Below are 16,866 nucleotides of genomic sequence, written 5' to 3'. Positions count from 1 at the left end.
TGGATAAACTCATCCATCAAGGCATTTTAGTCCCAGTGGATCAAGCTCCATGGGAAACCCCAATAGTAACTCCTCTCAAACAAGATGGCTCCTTACGAGTCTGCGCAGACTACAAATCAACCTTAAATAGAGCCTTGAAACATCATCCATACCCCATACCTGTTGTACAACACCTACTCCACTCCCTAGGGGAGGGGAAAGTATTCGCAAAAATCGACCTCGCGCAGGCATACCAACAACTGCCTGTGGACGAACCTACCTCATTAGCACAAACTGTTGTTACCCATAGAGGGGCTTTCAGATGCACCCGGTTGCAATTTGGTGTAAGTGTAGCCCCGGGGATTTTTCAGAGTCTAATGGAGCGGTTATTGACAGGAATCGGGGGAACCATACCCTACTTTGATGATATTTTAATTTCAGGGAGAGATCAGACCCAGTTAAACACAAGGATAAGGGAAGTTCTAACAAGACTGCAGGGCAAGGGACTCAAAGTTAAACCAGGCAAATGCGTGTGGGGAAGCAGAAGTGTCAATTTTTTGAGTTATACAATAGATGGCGAAGGAATCCATCCCACCAGTGATAAGGTCAAGGCAATACAGGAGGCCCCAGAGCCCAAGAGTAAGGCAGAATTGCAGGCCTTTTTAGGCCTACTAAATTTCTACTCTGTTTTTTTGAGACAGAAGGCCACAGCAGCAGAACCTCTACACCGGCTGCTTCAGAAAGAAGTTCCTTGGAAATGGGGGAGAATTGAAAGTGAAGCTTTTTCTCGAATAAAGAACCTCTTAACTTCCAAAAGCGTAGTGGTACAGTACAGTACGTTACTCCCCCTACGTCTTACGTGCGATGCTTCTCCCTATGGGGTGGGTAGTGTCCTGGCTCATGTGCTGCCTAACAGCACAGAGGCCCCTATAGCATTTTTCTCAAGAACGCTGTCCAGCACAGAAAGGAACTACAGTCAGCTGGACAAAGAGGCTTTAGCATTGGTAGCGGGGGTTAAAAAGTTTCACAATTACATTTTTGGTAGAAATTTTGAGTTGGTTACCTACCGATCACAAACCATTGTTAGGCCTTCTATCCCCAGACAAACCAACTCCACCCTTCATGTCCCCACGATTAATTAGATGGGCTATCTTTTTGTCAGGATATCAATATGAGCTAACACACAGGGGAGGGACAACCATAAACCATGCGGATGGCCTTAGCAGGTGCCCCATCCCTGAAATAGTAGAAGACCCTGCCCCTTCTGCTGATGTCTTACTGATAGAGTTAAAAGATAACCCCCTGACAACTGCCAAGGAACTGGCAGAGCATACCAAAAAAGACCCCATTCTCATGAAAGTTATTAATTGTGTATTAAGGGGATGGAATAACTAGTATAATGGGAAAGATATGTCTGAATTTAAAAGTAAGAGATTGGAACTATCCTATGTTAAAGGTTGTCTCTTGTGGGGTGACCGGGTAGTAATTCCGGAAAGTCTGAAGTCCAAAGTTTTGAATATGTTGCATGTGGGTCATCCAGGCATCGTGAGGATGAAGGGGTTAGCAAGGGGTCATTTCTGGTGGCCAGGATTTGATGCCGAAATTGAGAGGTGGGTGGCCAAGTGTGACCCCTGTCAGGAATCAAGGCCAAAACCTCCTAAGACTACTCCCATGGATTGGGAGCAACCCAAAGGGCCATGGTCCCGAATTCACATAGATTTCGCTGGTCCCATTGATTCTAAATATTTCTTAATTGTGGTAGACGCGTATTCTAAATGGGTCGAGATAATTGTTATGCATAATATCACCACATGTGCAACTATAAGAGCTCTGCGCCATTTCTTTACCACACATGGCTGTCCAACGTATTGGTATCTGACAATGGGCCCCAACTGACTGCCAGACAATTTGAACTATTTCTAGACCAATTAGGGGTAAGGCACGCACTCATCTCTCCTTTTTCGCCATGGGCGAATGGGTTGGCAGAGAGATATGTTCGTGTTGCCAAGGAGGCCTTGAAAAGAGCTGGCCCTGGAGAGGTGCAAGAGCATTTAGATAAGTTCCTATTGGCCCAGCACATCACTCCTAATGCAGTAACCCATAGAAGCCCAGCAGAAATCCTCATGGGTAGAAAGCTAAGGTCAACTTTGGACAGGTTACACCCTATGTTTTGTACAAACAATTACATGTCTGAAAAAGCTGAAAGACATCTGTTTTTAGGGCAATGTGTGTTTGCAAAAAATTTCAGTGGGGGCCTTAATTGGCTTAAGGGCACTGTGGTGCAACAAAAAGCACCTAAAACTTATGTAATACTGTTAGCCGATGGCCGAGTATGGACTAGGCACATCGATCATTTAAGGAGGTGCCCCGAAACGGAGCCTATGGCTCAACGACCTGATGTAAATGCAAAACATCCAAGTGTAGACGACGCAATACCAACATTAATGGAATTAAACTTGGACTCACCACGACGAAGCTGCTCTGCCAGCACCCCGGAGCCATCTTCATCAGCAGAGGTCGGTAATGTGCCAGCCAGCTCGACTCTGGGGGCCGAAGCTACGTCACATGGCTCTCTGATTAATATGTATTTTTTTTCTAAAAGAGGGAGGGGTGTTGAATACTCTAAATAACGCTGTTAACTGTATCCAGGGAAAATATGTAAATAGCTTGCGCCTGATTGGTTGAGGCGCTGACAGCTCATTTTGAGCGGGGGAAAAATGTATAAAAAGGAGCCGATTTCCCTTGCCCAGCTGAGACGCGTTCCAGCTGGTAGTCACTTCTAAAAGAGCTGAAAATAAAGAACCGTCTCGTTACCCGCTGTGTCAAGACTCTTCAGCGCACACCAACACTCTTTCGGCACCCAAGGAAAAAAAGGTTCCCCATCACTGTCTTATATTGTGCCACGCTCTTCTGAAGTTGTCATTTTGTTTTACCAATGTACAGATCTGCACATGTTTCACTGTATTGTTGCTCAGTTTTTTATCCTTGGTGTTTTATCCTTGGTGTTTTATCCTTGGGGTGGACAAGCTTACGTCTTAGTATATTCTTGGATTTAAAGCATACATGTATATTGTGTTGGTTGAAAATTCTCCTGAGCTTTTCAAATGTTCCTGCAATGTGTGGAATGACAATGTTGCAACATTTGTTGTTCTCTTCTTTGTCTGTAATGGAAGAGCTCCTGATGGATCTTTTTCTGGATTTGAGGAAGGCCCACTTAGGATAACCACAAACCTTGAGGGATTCCTTGACATGTTTTAATTATATTTGCACCCTCTCCTTTACTGGTAGGCAATTTCAGTCCAGTGGTGTAGGGTTCTGATTGCCCCCATTTTGTGCTCTGGTGAGTGGTGAAAATCAAAATACTGACCTGAGTGTGAGAATTTTCTGTAAACTTCAGTGTTAAGACATCTCTCTTCTTTAATGTGCGCTACACAGTCTAGAAAAACCAGACTCTTTTCTTTAGCATCTTTCTGTGTGAACTTGCCAGCTGGTGAAGGAAGATGCATAGTTGTCCTATACACAGATGACTACAAGGCCAAGACGGACACTTTTCTGAAAGAAACTACTACATATGCTCTTGAATTTTAGCAATGTAATTTTGACGAACTACAGAGCAGTGCTTCACAACCTCAGTAGCTTGAAAATGTATGGACTTTAACTCCTAGAATTCCCAGCCCACATGAATTGAAATCTACACATTTTCAAACTACCAAGGTTGAGAAATACTACTGAAAGGTTTGAGTGTGTATGGTCTGTGCTCAGAAATTAAGTGTTTCAGCTGATGTGATTGGATATTATAGCCAAACAGTGGCTATTTTTTAAGTATATGGTTCTAGTATTTTAGGATAAAAAATCGTTAACACTCTCAGATTAAGCCTGACTCCAGGTGATGATGTGGATATATTCATAGATTTTATTTGCAACAGTATAAATGTTGTTGGTCACTGCCATCTTCCAGAAGGAACACAAATAAATGTATGGTTGTATTTTAGTGTACACTTACTTTGAAATATGCTAAAACCAGGTCTGTGGAATTTAACATAAAAAAGAGCATTTACTAAGATGGAAATACCAATTCACTAAAATAACAGGTAAAAATATCTGCTTACAAAGTAAAGATTTCCATCTGCAGAAAATGCTGGTACCTATGTGATAATAAAACAGTAAAAGGCACTGCTGTCTGTGTTCTCCCACCCTACCCTTTCACTGGAACAATATTGTAAGTGCTTAGCCTAGAATTAAAGCTTATTATTTTAAGAAACTTTCGTAAATATGCTAAGGATTGCAGTTTTAATTCTTTTAACACAGTGTTTTTCAACCTTAGCAACTTTAAAGTGTGTGGATTTTAGCCCAAGAATTCCCTAGCATGCTGACTGAGGAATTCTAGGAGTTGAAGTCCACACATCTTAAAGTCAACAAAGTTGAGAAACACTATTTCGACAGTAGCAAAATAAGTCCTCCAATATATATTTTAATTATTAGGGGATAGCGTCATACTCCTCTATTATCTATTATTCAGAATGTGTAGGTATTAACATGTATGTTAGTAGGTCAGTCAAAGTTATTTTTAGAATACTTTTCAACTGCACTGAATGGAATGCTTATTAAAGCTTATTCAATGGAATAAACAATTTTTATCGGGATAGAATCCTTCAGCATCTATGTTGATTTTTATAATTATTAACCTTTCTCTGAACATGAATAATTTGAATAGGGGATACATAATACATACTCTGATACATAAAACAAGTTTCTGTTTCTTATTTACTTTTCATATTTACTTTTCTTATTTCTTATTTAGTTTTCTACAAGTTATATCATAGCCAATATGTTATCATATTCATGATTATTCGTGAATTCAGTGCATGAATAAAATTTAGCGAATAGTTCCTTATTGATTTTATTGCCTATTTCTGGATTGAAACCCTTGATGTCGGGATTTTAATTTCTAATCCATGATTCCATGATCCGGATATTCCTATCTTTATATTCTACTTATATTTTTTTCCAAAGCTTACACAATATTGAAAAGCCAATGTGCTAAATTGCTTTAAATAAAAGGCTAACACTCAGGAGATTCAATTCAAGGCTACCCTTAGCCATGAACAATTACTATATCTCAGTGAGTTCAATAATTTTAACTTAATTATATTTCAGACTAAGATCGCAGACTCTTGGAACTGGACCAGTTTCAATGTACTGTTAAGATGCTCCATTCTTTTTTCTTTTTTTCTTTTTGGCTATTTTTCTTTAAACCAGACAGATAGATGACTTTCACAAGCATATGGAATGGTGTGTTCTAATATCCTTGTTTATATTTCACAAATACTGAGAAAATGTCTTTAAATTTTCAGCAAGTTGTGGCAGCAATAAATGCAGGAGTCAATCCTAAAGGAAATATGCCAAATCAAGTCAGTCACTGGGATTTGGGAAGTTCATTCTTCTTTGCGGGGACTGTTATTACCACCATAGGTAGGACACAATTTATTATTCTATTTGAACATTGATGACCCAAATTAAATTTAGCTAAAGTATATGTTCATATCTTCTTATTTGGGAACTTTGCCTCTTTTAACTGTCCTATTTTCAGTAAGGAAATGTTGATTAGATATGTTTCTTTCATATTTACAAACTAAGTATAAATAATCAAAGACCTGAAGTGCAAGGGTTTAGATTATTTTTAGTTTAGATTTTTCTTAATGGAATCCTTGGCTTTTAGTTTGGTTTGTTTTGTTTAGCAATGACTGCCTTAATTCTTATCCTTATTCTCATATATAATGAGCCGGGGTGGTGCAGCAGGTAGAGTGCTGTACTGCAGGCCACTGAAACTGACTGTAGATCTGAAGGTCAGTGGTTCAAATCTCATCACTGGCTCAAGGTTGACTCAGCCTTCCATCCTTCAGAGGTGGGTAAAATGAGGACCCGGATTGTGGGGGAAATATGCTGGCTCTGTTAAAAAGTGCTATTGCTAACATGTTGTAAGCCACCCTGAGTCTAAGGAGAAGGGCGGCATTAAAAAATTGAATAAATAAATAAATAAATAAATAAATAAATAAATATTTTAATTGAGAACTTTGTAAAGTTAATTTAGTTGGAAAAGTTTTTTAAAGGTTAAACATGTAAGTATAATGAGTCTCAATATAAGTATAAATCACCTAGTATTTTATTAGGTATCAGGTGATTTGCATAGTTTATGAACAGCATTCTTTCTACTATATGGCACACATATTTTTAATGCAAGTACTATATGGATAGCTGCACCATACCAAACTGAATTCTATAAATGCATTACATTGCTTAAATACAGTATCTTACTGTTTGACAGAAATATGCCATCACTATTTACTTTTCTCTCAGACACAAACTTACTTAATGAGAGATAGGTGATTTGGAGTGGTAGTGATACATCTCCATCCCATGTTTGTCACTATGACAGTGTGTTCCACACATTATCTTCAGTCAGAATGGAAGGGCTAATAAAAGCCTCCTCTTTCTCTAATTTAAGATTATCCCAGAAAGGAAATGTGGGATTGGACCAATCATGCCTCCAATTCTCATCACATTTTGCCTTCCCGAGGTCTTTGGATTGAGCAGCAAAATAAGAGTTACAATGGCTCTTATATATACAGAAATTAATTATCTATGTGAGAAACTATCATATTGTAGAAGTGTATGGAATAGTTGATAAAAAATACTCTGTTAATTGTGTGAAAATGTGCATATATACTGTTGAAATTTTATCATATTATCTTGTTGCAGAGGGAGAATTCAGCATAATTGTTTTGTAATGAGTCTGTAAGACAGACTTTCACAGCTTGTGCATCTCAGATAACTTGTATTACAACTGCCACAATTGTGACAAAATTGAAGGACATTAGGTTGAGAAAAGTGCCATAGACAGTTTAAACTTGACTTGTTTAAGGAGTTCATAAAATTAAGAATGCCTTTCACTATTTTCAATAACCCTAATCTTCCTTTGTCCAAAGACCTAGTCTCAATATCTTTAATAAACAAGCGTTTTTAACTAGCCCACCAAAAAAAAGAACAGAAGTGTATGTAAGCCAATAATTGTAAAAAGGACCTGGAAGAATTTTTATTATAAATAACACTGATTCTTTTCCTCTATACTAATTCATTTCTGAACTGGAATAAATATTTCTTTAACCAGTGATGTATCAAAATGATTTTAAAAACAATCATCAAACAAAAACTCTTGTTTGAAATATTAAAACAAAGTTTTCAACTTAACTGGTCAAGATTTCAAAACTATACATTGATGTTGTTATAGAGTGTTACTATTGATGACTGGCATTTACTACTGCCATTGATTTTGACTATGCAGTTCTATGAATTCAGTCATTCTACTGTTTTCCGTATAATTATTTTTGAAGGTTAGATTTTTCTCAGCCTACTATATGTACTGTATTATTACATTTATTTGTGGCCCATCTCATCTCAAGGCAGCTCTGGGCAGCTTACAACATGAAAAGAGATGCAAATCCTAGCCATAGGATTACAAAATTATGATTTAAAGACTACAAAATTACAATTAAAAATGGGAGGGAAGAATGCAAGATGTGCAGGAAGTAAGGTGGGGGAGAAAGGAGAGAGAGTAGAAGGAGAGGCAGAGAAGGAAGAATGAAGGAGGAGAAGATGGTAGTAGGAAAGGGGAGAGAAGGTGTAAGAAAGTAGATACTAGAGGTGGAATAGCCACCTGAGATAGGAAGAGGGAGTGGAGAGAGGGAAGATTGAGATGGATCAAATAATAAAAATAAAATTGGTAATATAACTTAGGTTATTGTACTATTGTTTTTAAGTGACAATATATGTATATTGATTTGCATTGAAGGTATATGTGATGTATGTTATCTATGTTTTTGATGTGGAAGAAAAAATAAAAATAAAAAACTTTTACTGGAAAAAAAATCAACTCTATACTCCCTCCCTTGGCATACTAACTGACAGAGGCTCTTGAGGAATGTCAGGATGGTGGAAGTCAATTTTTCCTCAGTGGCAAGATGTTCCAAAAGACCGGGATCATGGCAGTAATTGTATTACATATAGAAAACTGCCTCCTTACATGTGTGGTTTTTTTTAAAAATGAATTGAAGTCATAAGTATGACTGTTTAAGGTCTTTGCATTTTTAATACTCTACACCAGTGTTTCTCAGCTTTAGCAATTGTAAGATCTGCAGTCTTGTACTATCAGAATTACCCAGCCAAATGTCAAAGTTTACACACCTTAAAGTCGCCAAGGTTGAGAATCACAGCTTTATATATGGACACCTTATGTCAAAAATGCAGATCAGACTGACTAGCATGGTAGGGATGGAAAATCTTTCTTTCGGAAATCAGTCTTTGTGATTATTTACAATTAGCCAATACATCACTGTTTTATTTCCACATGATTTGTTCATTCCCTAATAAGTATTTTCTGTGAACAAAAGTAACATGTAAGATGTCGTCTCTGAACTGATTTAACTGTTGTTCATAAAATCATACATCATAATGTACTCCCTGTCAGTGACTACTTCACCTTTAACAACAACAACAACACAAGAGCACGTAATAGATACAAACTGAATGTAAATCGCTCCAAACTTGACTGCAGAAAATACGATTTCAGCAACAGAGTGGTTACCACCTGGAACTCATTACCTGACTCTGTTGTTGCTTCCCCCAACCCCAAAATCTTCAACCTTACATTATCAACAATTGACCTCTCCCCTTTTCTAAGAGGTCTGTAAGGGGCGTGCATAAGTGCATTTATGTGCCTAATGTCCCTGTCCTACTGTCTTATTATCCTTTCTATTACTACGTTCTACTTATGTCATGTTATGTTGTGTTAATATGTGCTATAATACTATACTTGTTTGACAAATAAAATAAATAAATAAACAAAATGCATGCATGACTGGTCATAGTATTTTTCATATTGCTGTTCTATGCAACTGCAGCTATAGAAATTGTTGGATCAGAAATGTATGTGCATGTGGCCGGATAAGTGGAGGAGAATCATAATTGAATTCTAAACTATAAGGGAGCAGAATGTCAGATAAAATGTCATGAGAGATATTTTTATTTCACTTAAACAATATTGACAGTCATTTAAAAATAATAAATGTATTATATTCACCTTCATGGCATCCTATATATATAATGTACTCATCTCACAATACTTTGTGCTTCTTCTGGATGTGGGTGATGGAGTCCTTAATTTAAAATTTCTGGAAGTTACAACATTGGGGGAAAATAGTGTAACCTGCAATTTTATCCTTGAGCCATTTTTATATTCTTCTTATGGCGTACCTCAGTTGCTTTGAATATGACATAAATAGCCTTTGATATTTTATGAAATAATATTTGTTTAAGATTGCTCCTGGTTCTGTACAAGGGGAGTAACTGACCTATACAAATATCAAAACCTCCTGCATTCTTTTGGTGTCATATTATAATGTCAAACAAAATTGTTTTATTTAAGTGAAAAGATAGCAAGCAGCTACTGACATTCTGAAAATATGCCATATTTGATGGCAGGTTTGAGCTAGCACTTAGCAAACTAAAGTAAATCCTTGTAGATTCACATTTGTGATTAAGGTCTTGGTCTCTGGGTTCGAACAAAATTTTTATTGTAAATAATGTTTCTTTCTCTAGTGTATGTCCCCTGCAGGCATAAGCCTTTTCTTCTGAAGTCTGAACATTTTCTATCTTGTTACTGTATGTAGTTTATTGATTCAGCTGAACAATGGGGAATTGTATTATTAACTCTGTTATTGCTGACAGAATTTTGTTATAATCAGAAAAGTCTGTGTTAAAATGCTCATTTCAGCTAGACACTAACTACGTAATACACAAACTCTCCCTATTCCATGGAGGCTCATGTAGGAATAAGAAAGTTTAACAATGCATGTTGTATGAAAAGAAAAAGTACGTCAAACCTTTCTAAAGCCCAGTGTAATATGATTGTACAAAAGCATGTTTACTAGATACATATTGTACAATTTTATTAGTCATTTTTTTTCTCTTTCGGTGATATGGATTTGTTTTTGTTACAGTAATAATTTTATCCCTTTTAAAATCTTTTAACAAATCTTGAAAAAAAAATAGTTGTCACGACCAGGTTCAAGGTATTTGTTCCAAAATGCTGTTTCTAATCACTGAAAAGATTTCCTCTTATCAACAGTAATGAAAAAAAAAATTAAGCTGGAAATAGGGCAGCCTTGGTCCTGATCTTGAACCAGGGTGTCAGTTTTATACAGCAATTGATAAACAAGAGGCAAAAAGGTGGTGGTGGTGGTGGGAACTCCATGCACTTAATTCCCCCAATCTGGTCAGTCAAAAGAGTCCACGTTGCTGGCTAATTATAGGACTTCCAAACATTATTCTCTTCTACAGAGACCTAAGATTCGTTTTGCAAAACTGAGGTACTGCAGAATCAAATTACTGTATCCAAAGGGAAAAACATAACTCACTCCTGAACTTCTTGAAACGAGGACAGGGATTTGCTTTCAGGTGTTGTAGTCCCTCACCTATCGCTGGTGTTACGTTCCAGACCCAGCCGCGATAGGTGAAATCCGCGATGTGGAATTTATCGACTGATAGTACTTATTTAAGTATTTATACAGTGATCCCTCGAGTTTCGCGATCTCGATCTTTGCGAAACGCTATATCGCGATTTTTCCACCCAATGACATCACTCCCTTCCTTTCTCATCTTTCTTTCTCTCTCTCTTTCTCTATCTTGCTTCTTCCTCTCTCACACTCTCTTCCTCCCTCTCTCATCTCTTTCTTTCCTTCTCTCTCTTTCTCTATCTCTCCCCCTCTTGCTCTCGAGCGGCGGGCGGCACCCAGGGAAGGTTCCTTCGGCCGCCCAGCAGCTGATCTGCTCGGCAGCGCAGTAGCAGCGAGGAGCCGAAGATGGGGTTTCCCCTTTGCGTGGGCAACGGGGAAACCCCATCTTCGGCTCCTCGCTGCTACTGCGCTGCCGAGCAGATCAGCTGCGGCGGGCGGACAAGCGGCGGACAAGCAGCGGGCGGAAAAGTGGCGGCCGGACAAGCGGAAAAGCGGCGGGCGGACAAGCGGACAAGCGGCGGGCGGACAAGCGGCGGACAAGCGGCGGCCGGACAAGCAGACATGCGGCGGACAAGCGGCGGGCGGAAAAGCGGCGGGCGGAAAAGCGGCGGACAAGCAGGCAGGCAGGCGGCTCCTCAGCTGCTGGGTCTTCCCAGGTGCGGAAGTAAAAACACCATCTGCGCATGTGCAGCCATGGAAAAAGGGGTGCGCATGCGCAGATGGTGTTTTTACTTCCGCACCACTACATCCCGAAAAATCGATTATCGCGAGGGGTCTTGGAACGGAACCCTCCCGATAATAGAGGGATCACTGTATTGTAATTGTTTGGTAAGTTTTCATTGTTTTAAGTGTTTATAAATCCTTCGTCCCACACAGTATTTATTTTAGATACAGTATTTAAATACAGTATTTACAATTTTAGATATATTTATTTTGAAAAACCTGCCGATCGAGTTCCACGGGCTGTTTAAATCTGCCGATCGACTTCCTCAGAAACCCACGAACCAGCAAAGATCCGCGAATGATTTTTCTCATTAATATTTCTTGAAAACCCGCGATGAAGTGAAGCCGCAGTAGGTGAAGCGCGGTATAGCAAGGGACTACTGTATTGCTCTGTTGTGCTGCTAACAATGGCCAACAGAACATGTGGCATTAGTTAGCTTGCTGGGTAAATCTACAAAGGCAAAATTTGACTCCTTACAGCTTGGAATGGTTAAAAGGAGTTTTGGGTTGCAGGTAGAACAGAACAGAACAGAATAGAATTTTATTGGCCAAGTGTGATTGGGCACACAAGAAATTTGTCTTGGTGCATATGCTCTCAGTATGTCAGGCTGAAGCCATCATTTGATTTGGAGACTTTGGCCTTCCACATAATAGAATGTAGAATTTATTAGTTCTGTGGGAATTTAGGAGGGTAGGTTGCATGAGGGTGTAGAATACTAGGCATAATACATTCCTTCTAGATACTCAAGATCAACCTTTGTTCAGCACCTTCCTGGAAGTTGATGGGAGGATCGGACGCATTGACAGAACCAAAGTGGACCATGTGATGAACTGGTGGATGTCGTAACAGGGGATGAACCTTAAACTGGGTGGAGAAACCCACAGGACTTCAGATTTGGGTTTCTCCAAGATGTGCTAATATGGTTCAGTTAATAAATTGGAACTTTGAGAAAGTCATAACTCAGACTCTGATTAGTTCTTCGATGCTGTTGGAACCTTGGCATAGTGTACATAAAAGAAAAGATAATTTAGTCAAGAATCATAAGGTAAAATACTTAATGATAGTCCAGGTACAAATAAGTAGTTTAGATTAGGAACCAGTCAATATAAATTGTAAGGATATGAGCAATAAAGTTACAGTCATGCAGTCATTTGTAGGAGGAGATGGCTGATGGGAACGATGAGAAGATTAATAGTAGTGCACACTTAGTAAATAGTTTGACAGTGTTGAGGGAATTATTTATTTAGCAGAGTGATGGTATTTGGGGAAAAACATCTTGTGTTTAGTTGTTCTGCTCTATAGCGGAAATTCACTTGGTTGCTGGGAATTAGCAGCAGCAAAGACTAGCTATTGTGTCATTTTCCAGTGATGGACCAAAATTGTTTTCTATCTCTCCTTGCAAATAGCAGGCTTGCATGATCTTTGAAGTCTGACGTGGTAAGAAGGAAAGTTACCTTGATGAGTAGAGTGAATAAATTTGTGTTTAATCCATGAGAAATAAAGTCTGGTTAGGAACAGTGCCACCAAATTTTAATGTTTTAATTTCACTAGTTTGAGTGGGAGAGTAAATCACCTGCTTCATCTTCCCATTAAAACAAATAGGGCATAATATTGATTTTGTATTGGCTGGAATGTCTAGTTTAATGAAAAGAAGGACTAGGGGTGTCATGATTGCATGCTTCTAATATCTAAGGGGCTGTCACAAAAAAGAGGAGTATGTGTCAAGCTATTCTCTAAAGCACCAAGCCAGGACAAGAAGCAATGGCTGGAAACTAATCAAGGAGAGTGGCAATCTAGAAATAAGGATACATTTCCTGACAGTTACAGCAATTAATCAGTAGAAGAGAAGAGACTGGACAGCCATTTGTCTGAAATGTCATAGTGTCTCCTGCTTGAGTAGGTGGTTGGATTAGAAGACCTCCAAAGTCTCTTCCAATTATGTTATTCTGTATTCTAACTGAATAGAATAGAATAGAATTCTTTATTGGATCCTTACAAGAATCAACTGCAGACTCTCTGAGTAAGTAACGGTTCTTTTTATTAGAACAGAAGGTAACGGTTCACAGCAAAGGAACAAGACAACAACAACATGGCCGTGCCTGGCAGCTATATATAACCTGGGCTGCCAGGCTGAGCCAACCAATCACCTTGCAGTATTTTCCCGCCCAAGGAATATGGGGCGGGTACAAGGCCTAACTGTCCTCTGGACACAACACCCAAGTGTAATTATTGGCCAAGGAATTTGTCTTTTGGTGCATATGCTGTCAGTTTATATAAAAGAAAATATACATTTCTAAAGAATCATGAGGTACAACACTTAATGATTGTCATATGGTTCAAATAAGCAATCAGGAAACAATCAATATTAATATAAATCATAAGGATACAAGCAAAGAGTTATAGTTATACGTAGGAGGAGATGCCCACAGTGAAGTAATTTTGCATTTTCCAGACTGTCTCCTTCACATATGAGTTGAATTTTATTTTTTAGAACTAGATTCCCCATTTTTAGAACATTTGTCAAAAAAGTAGACAAAATATTATTAGCTACTAAGACTAGTCTTTTGCATGTAAGACGATATAATTATTTATATCTAGTACACCAGAAGTTTGAAAGCATAGTACATTTGCTATCAAAAAGTGTACTAATTTGAGGGCTCCAGAAGAAAATAAAGCAGAAATTTGTTGAAATAACCCCTGAAAGATTATAACAGGTTAGATTACAAAAAAGAGATACAATGTGTTTGATAGCACAAGTAGATTGGTATCTTTAAGGAGTGAATAACCAAAGCAGGCAAGACAAAAATCTCATGTTTTGCTTTGTCGTTTCCCTGAATATACTTATCAGTTCTCAGCATCACATTTTTTTCTAATATTTTAAGGGGAAAATAATACTATAATTCGGATAATAGGTTTTAGAGGAAAAAGATTAGCCTGTGTGTCTCAGATAACTTGTACTACAAATGTCACAATTGTGACAAAACTGAAGGACGCTAGATTGAGAACAGTTGCTGTAGACAGTTTAAATTTATCTTGATTTAGCCATTATTGTTGCCCTGAGTCCTGTGGGAGTGGGGGGGGGTGTATAAATATAAACAAACAAATAAATTTAGAAGTTCATGAAATTGAAAATGCCTGTCATTATTTTCAATAACTCTAATCTGCCTTTCTAAAAAAGGGTGTCTCAAAATTTAAAAAACAAGCATTTGTTACCCCACCACCAAAACAAGAAAAGAAATGTACATATCTTATGCCTTATAACTCTGCCTTTTTCAAATCGAAGCATTAATGGGAGTTTCTACTCCAATAATTTATAATAAAAGAATGAGTCTGTGGCCTTTGAACATCTTTGTCCTTAGCTGCTAAAATTTGGCATCATAGTAACTATAAAAAGCAAGAATGTTTAATCATAATTTGGAGATTGTAGATAAAATGGAGATCTGAAGCTAATGTGATACAGGTTTCCTTTGGGAGCTTTGGGATTTACTTTGTAGTACTGCTTTTTAAAAAATTATTTATTTATTTATTAGATTTCTATGCCGCCCTTCTCGAGGCGACTCAGAGTGGCGTACAACATTAATACAACAATATATAAGAAATCTAATATCTCTAAAATATGAAAATTTACTGAAAACATTTAAAAGAGTTATACAAAGTTATACAAAGACAAATTAGCAGGTGATGAAAAAGAATAAACACAAATTCAATAGATACATTTTATTTAAGGATCAAGAGAAAATACTTCATTCTCCATTTTTTCCACTTTAATTTTCAACTTTTAAAATAGCAGCATAAAAATCCTGAATGAGAAATTAAAAAAGAAGAAATTCTATACATTTTAATTAAGTGTAGATTAATATTCTCCATCTTGCTACTTTTATTGGTTAGCATATGAGTGTTAGGATGAAGATTATATAGGTAGACTGGACAGTCACTTGTCTGGTGTAGGATCAATGATATATAGCAGTGATGGTGAACCTATGGCATGGATACCACAGGTGGCACGCAGAGCCATCGCTGCTGGCACACAAGCTGTTGTCCTAGCTCAGCTCCAACATGCATGTTTGTGCTGGCCAGCTGATTTTTAGCTCACACAAAGATGCTGGGAAGATGCTCCAGAGAGCCTCTGGGGAGATGCATTTCTACCCTCCACTGGCTCCAGGGAAGCCTTTGGAGACTTGGGAGGGTGAAACATGAACTTATTGGGCCCACCAGAAGTTGGGAAAGAGGCCGTTTCCAGCCTCCAGAGGGCCTTCGGGGGGCATTGAATTATGGGTGTGGGCACTCGCACATGCACGATAGCACATGCCCACGCTCTTTTGGCACCCAAGGAAAAAAAGGTTCACCATCACTGGTCTATAGGATCTGCTGCTTGAGCAGGGGGCTGGACTAGAAGACCTCCAAGGTCCCTTCCAACACCATTCTGATTCAGTAGTCCTCACTTGTATTGCAATTTCCATCACTAAGTGATGAGATTTATTTATTATTTATTTATTATTATTTATTAATTCAACTTCTATGGCTCCCACTCCCAATGGGATTGTAAAGTGTGAACCTCATATGGCTTGCACCACTTAGCAACAGAATTTCCTGCACTTCTCTTGCCATTAATAAGCAAATCACTGCAAGCCTATAAGCATGAATGTCACATGGTCACTATCTGCAACCTTCTGCTAGCTTTCACACCGATTTTCCTTATGAGAAGCCAGTAAAGAAGGTCACAAATGGGATGCTACACCAGTGTAAGTGTGAACTTTCAAGGACTTGCTGAATGCGATTGTTGAATGAGGACAAACTATAATAACAGTGTCTATTGTGAACAGCTTTAGTGATTACTTTTAAAGCTTAAGGTAATTTTCTCCCTTTGTAGCTTTTTAAGATTACACTTGTTTCCTTAGTTTATATTTTATTTTCGCTCTATATAACGGAATAAGAAGCCCCCTGCTGAATCAGGTTTATAGCTCGATTTAATCCAGCAGTCTTTGTCACAGGGTGTTTAACAGGTATGCTAGAAAGCTTGCAAGCTTAGAAAAATAGCCCCTTTCCTCTGGCATTCCCCAGTATTCAATATTTATGATACACTGCTTGAGATTCTTTTTTAAAAAAACAAAGGAATTGGTATTCAATATTCATATGTGTGGTCCATAAACTCCATAGATGAACTATGAACTGCGTAAAGATGTATTTCCTTCAGTCGGTCATTAATCTCCAAGTATTTTGTTTCATCAGGTAAGTTGCAAAACTGAGACAAAAATCTAACATTTTTCATTCCAGTCATGCTTTTTTCTGCCCCTAGATTTTTTTCTATCTCTTACCTAGCTATACTCTAAGTGCCCCCCCCCTCTGAAAAAATGTTGCCTTTACTTTTTGAGAAGCTGCTCCAACCCTCTATCTTCTTAGTTGCTCTTTTCTATATCATTTTGTGTGCTACAAAATCTAGAACTGTACTTTTTTCAAGTGTGATCTCTCTGTACATTTATACAAGACATAATTTTGGACAATTTATGTTTAATATTTATGATTCCTAGTATGTAATTCTATAACTTAGATACATAAAGCATTGTGGTCATAAATGAATAAGCATTTTTTTAA

General features: G+C 38.1%; 1 protein-coding gene across 2 annotated transcripts in view; it reads left to right on the top strand.

The window, feature by feature from the left end:
• KCNK2 (potassium two pore domain channel subfamily K member 2) overlaps positions 1-16,866 on the top strand; it is a 92,041-nt gene that overhangs the window by 28,590 nt on the left and 46,585 nt on the right. For both annotated transcript variants that reach the window (XM_070741172.1, XM_070741163.1), the window contains exon 3: positions 5,334-5,451. In XM_070741172.1, coding sequence (XP_070597273.1) covers positions 5,334-5,451 — 118 coding nt within the window. The remainder of the gene's footprint in view (positions 1-5,333; positions 5,452-16,866) is intronic.

Source organism: Erythrolamprus reginae, chromosome 1, assembly GCF_031021105.1.
Source record: "Erythrolamprus reginae isolate rEryReg1 chromosome 1, rEryReg1.hap1, whole genome shotgun sequence".
NCBI classification, from domain to species: domain Eukaryota; kingdom Metazoa; phylum Chordata; class Lepidosauria; order Squamata; family Dipsadidae; genus Erythrolamprus; species Erythrolamprus reginae.
This window is presented reverse-complemented; position numbering and strand designations above follow the sequence as displayed.